Genomic DNA, 2,300 nt, shown 5'->3' on the forward strand with positions numbered 1-2,300 from the left:
TGAAAGCACAATGAGTGTTTTTTTTTTTTTTTTTTTTTTTTTTTGTACTTCTGTACAGTGAAGATATACCCTAAGCTGTCAGAACCATATTAAATGGGGCGTAGTTAAATTGAGTGGCTCTGATAAGGGGCTCTGCCAGGCTATCAAAGTTTTCCATCAGCTGGATTGAATTTCCGGCATATTGCACATTTCCACACGTTCATTCTCTCTCTTTTTTCTCGGTGACACTACAAGGGCAGCCTTAGATATACTTATAATTTGTGGTTTTATAATGCAGGGAACATCTATGTTTTCAAAGAAGGGATGATACCATGGAAGCCAAGAGTAAAAATGAGATAAGAGGAAAAACAAAGAAATTTTTTTTTGCAATGAACATAGCCTGCAAATGATTTTAGAGATTTTGAAGAAAAGACCTTATAGCTCTTTAGAGTCAAGTGTTATTTGAATAAAAAAAAAATTGCATTTATCTCCAATTAAGGCATACATATGAAACTCCAATCTAAGGAATCCTAAATAGAAGTATAACCAATAATTAATAACTAATAATGCCAATCATGATTACTTTTAAAATACCTTCTATTCTTAAATCACTCCAGAAAAGAATCCATAATTACTTTACATTTGTGTTTTTCCTTAGAAAACGGTAGCCTGCACTATATTTTATAATCTCTTTATTAGAGTACAAAAAGATATGCACACAATAAATCTGTAAAGAGAATTTTTTTAGGTTTAAGTGCTTTAAAACTTACTAAAAGGAACAATGACTATCACCAAATCAATTATATAAATACATAAAGAATGTAAGAAGAGTAGGTGCAATTTAAGGTAATTTTAAGATAAAAAATTTTATCTGAAAGTAGCATACCCTAGGGAAATAAAAAAATGTCCTTTTAAATATTTATTTATTTTTAAAAGAAGTCTAATCCCTGGGTTCTGGACCTCATAATTAAAAGGTTAAATGATAGGAAACCAAGTTCCCAAAGGACTTCTCAATCTTAACCCTTTCTTTCTTGGTAGAATAAATTTTGGTATGTATAGGTTCCCTAAAACAATGAACAATGCTGAAATCAAATCATCAAAGCAGCCAATACTCTCTAAATTGCTTAGCACTTTTATTTTTAAACTCGCATTCATTCCTTTTTATGATGCTGTGCTAGTGATTTTGGAAATAATCATCAAAACATATTTCTGGCATAAGGTATAATTTGAAGACGACACTGGTAACATCATTTGCCAGCACTGCACTGCGATTAAACCATCATTCTGAAAATAGAGCGTAAAAGAGCAGAAGTCCTGGAGGGTGCCATGCTCACTTGTGGTCTATCTGTTGTATCTCCGTTGCAGTTGTCACCAAGATTTCTCTTTACTTTTACTTTCTCTGCCCTGCCACCCAATCTCCTATTCAGATATTTTCATTAGCAAAGGGTTCAAAGAACTAAGCCATAACCCTTCGGGATGGAGTATTTCACAACCAGAATGGTGGAGCACTTACCAGGGAGTCTTTCGGTATTTCCATATCTGCTTTGGTTTTGATGTTTTTCTTGTGGTTTCCTTGAGTGCTGATAGAGCTGCTGGTGAGACAGGAACCCTGGGAACTGCCCTTTAACACATTCCTGCAGGAAACATGATTTGATCCACTCTCTGTCTGTTGAGCTGCTTTCTTATCAACTCTGCAGGTAGAAAGTGATTCCTCTGATAAATTACATTGCTTTTTTTCAATCACTCTCCTTTTCCCAGTGCTTTAATGTTTAAAGTAACCTCTATGTAGCTCTTTGTCTTTAAACCTTTGAGTGATAAGTGTTTCTCACTGGCCTTGATCAAATCTTCAAATATCCCACTAGTGTGTCAATTTAGATTTCATAATAATTTATTTTTTATTTTTATGACTGCTATGGGAAGGAACAAAATAAAACCCACTGAAGAGTGACTGCTAAATATATTTTTTGGCTTAAGAACGGCTGGAAATATAATTATTTCTGGAAAGTTTCTAAGTATATGTTTGCTGGGTACAATCAATGAAATCGGCATACTTTAAAAAGTATGTGTAATTTTCTTCCATTTCATGCCATGTGGGTGCATTCATGGTTTCTAGTGTAGGTTGAATTTCTATCAACCTTGATAAAACTCACCATTCTTTAATTTCAAAGACCATTGGTTTGGTTAACAAAGTAACATGGACTAAATTATCATTTTATTGCTAACTTTTATTTCATTGTTTAAATTCTGGCTAATGTATAAAAGACTGCTACTATGCATTTCCACTTGTATGAAAAACATGCTTGACTGACACTGAATGTGCA

At 33.5% G+C, this 2,300-nt stretch overlaps 1 protein-coding gene across 1 annotated transcript in view; it reads right to left on the minus strand.

Annotated features, from left to right (window-relative positions):
* NCKAP5 (NCK associated protein 5) overlaps positions 1-2,300 on the minus strand; it is a 732,277-nt gene that overhangs the window by 116,482 nt on the left and 613,495 nt on the right. Inside the window, exon 12 of the mRNA XM_027772766.1 lies at positions 1,493-1,670. Coding sequence (XP_027628567.1) covers positions 1,493-1,670 — 178 coding nt within the window. The remainder of the gene's footprint in view (positions 1-1,492; positions 1,671-2,300) is intronic.

Source organism: Tupaia chinensis, unplaced genomic scaffold (assembly GCF_000334495.1).
Source record: "Tupaia chinensis unplaced genomic scaffold, TupChi_1.0 Scaffold000296_1, whole genome shotgun sequence".
In the NCBI taxonomy this organism is placed as follows: Eukaryota; Metazoa; Chordata; class Mammalia; order Scandentia; family Tupaiidae; genus Tupaia; species Tupaia belangeri.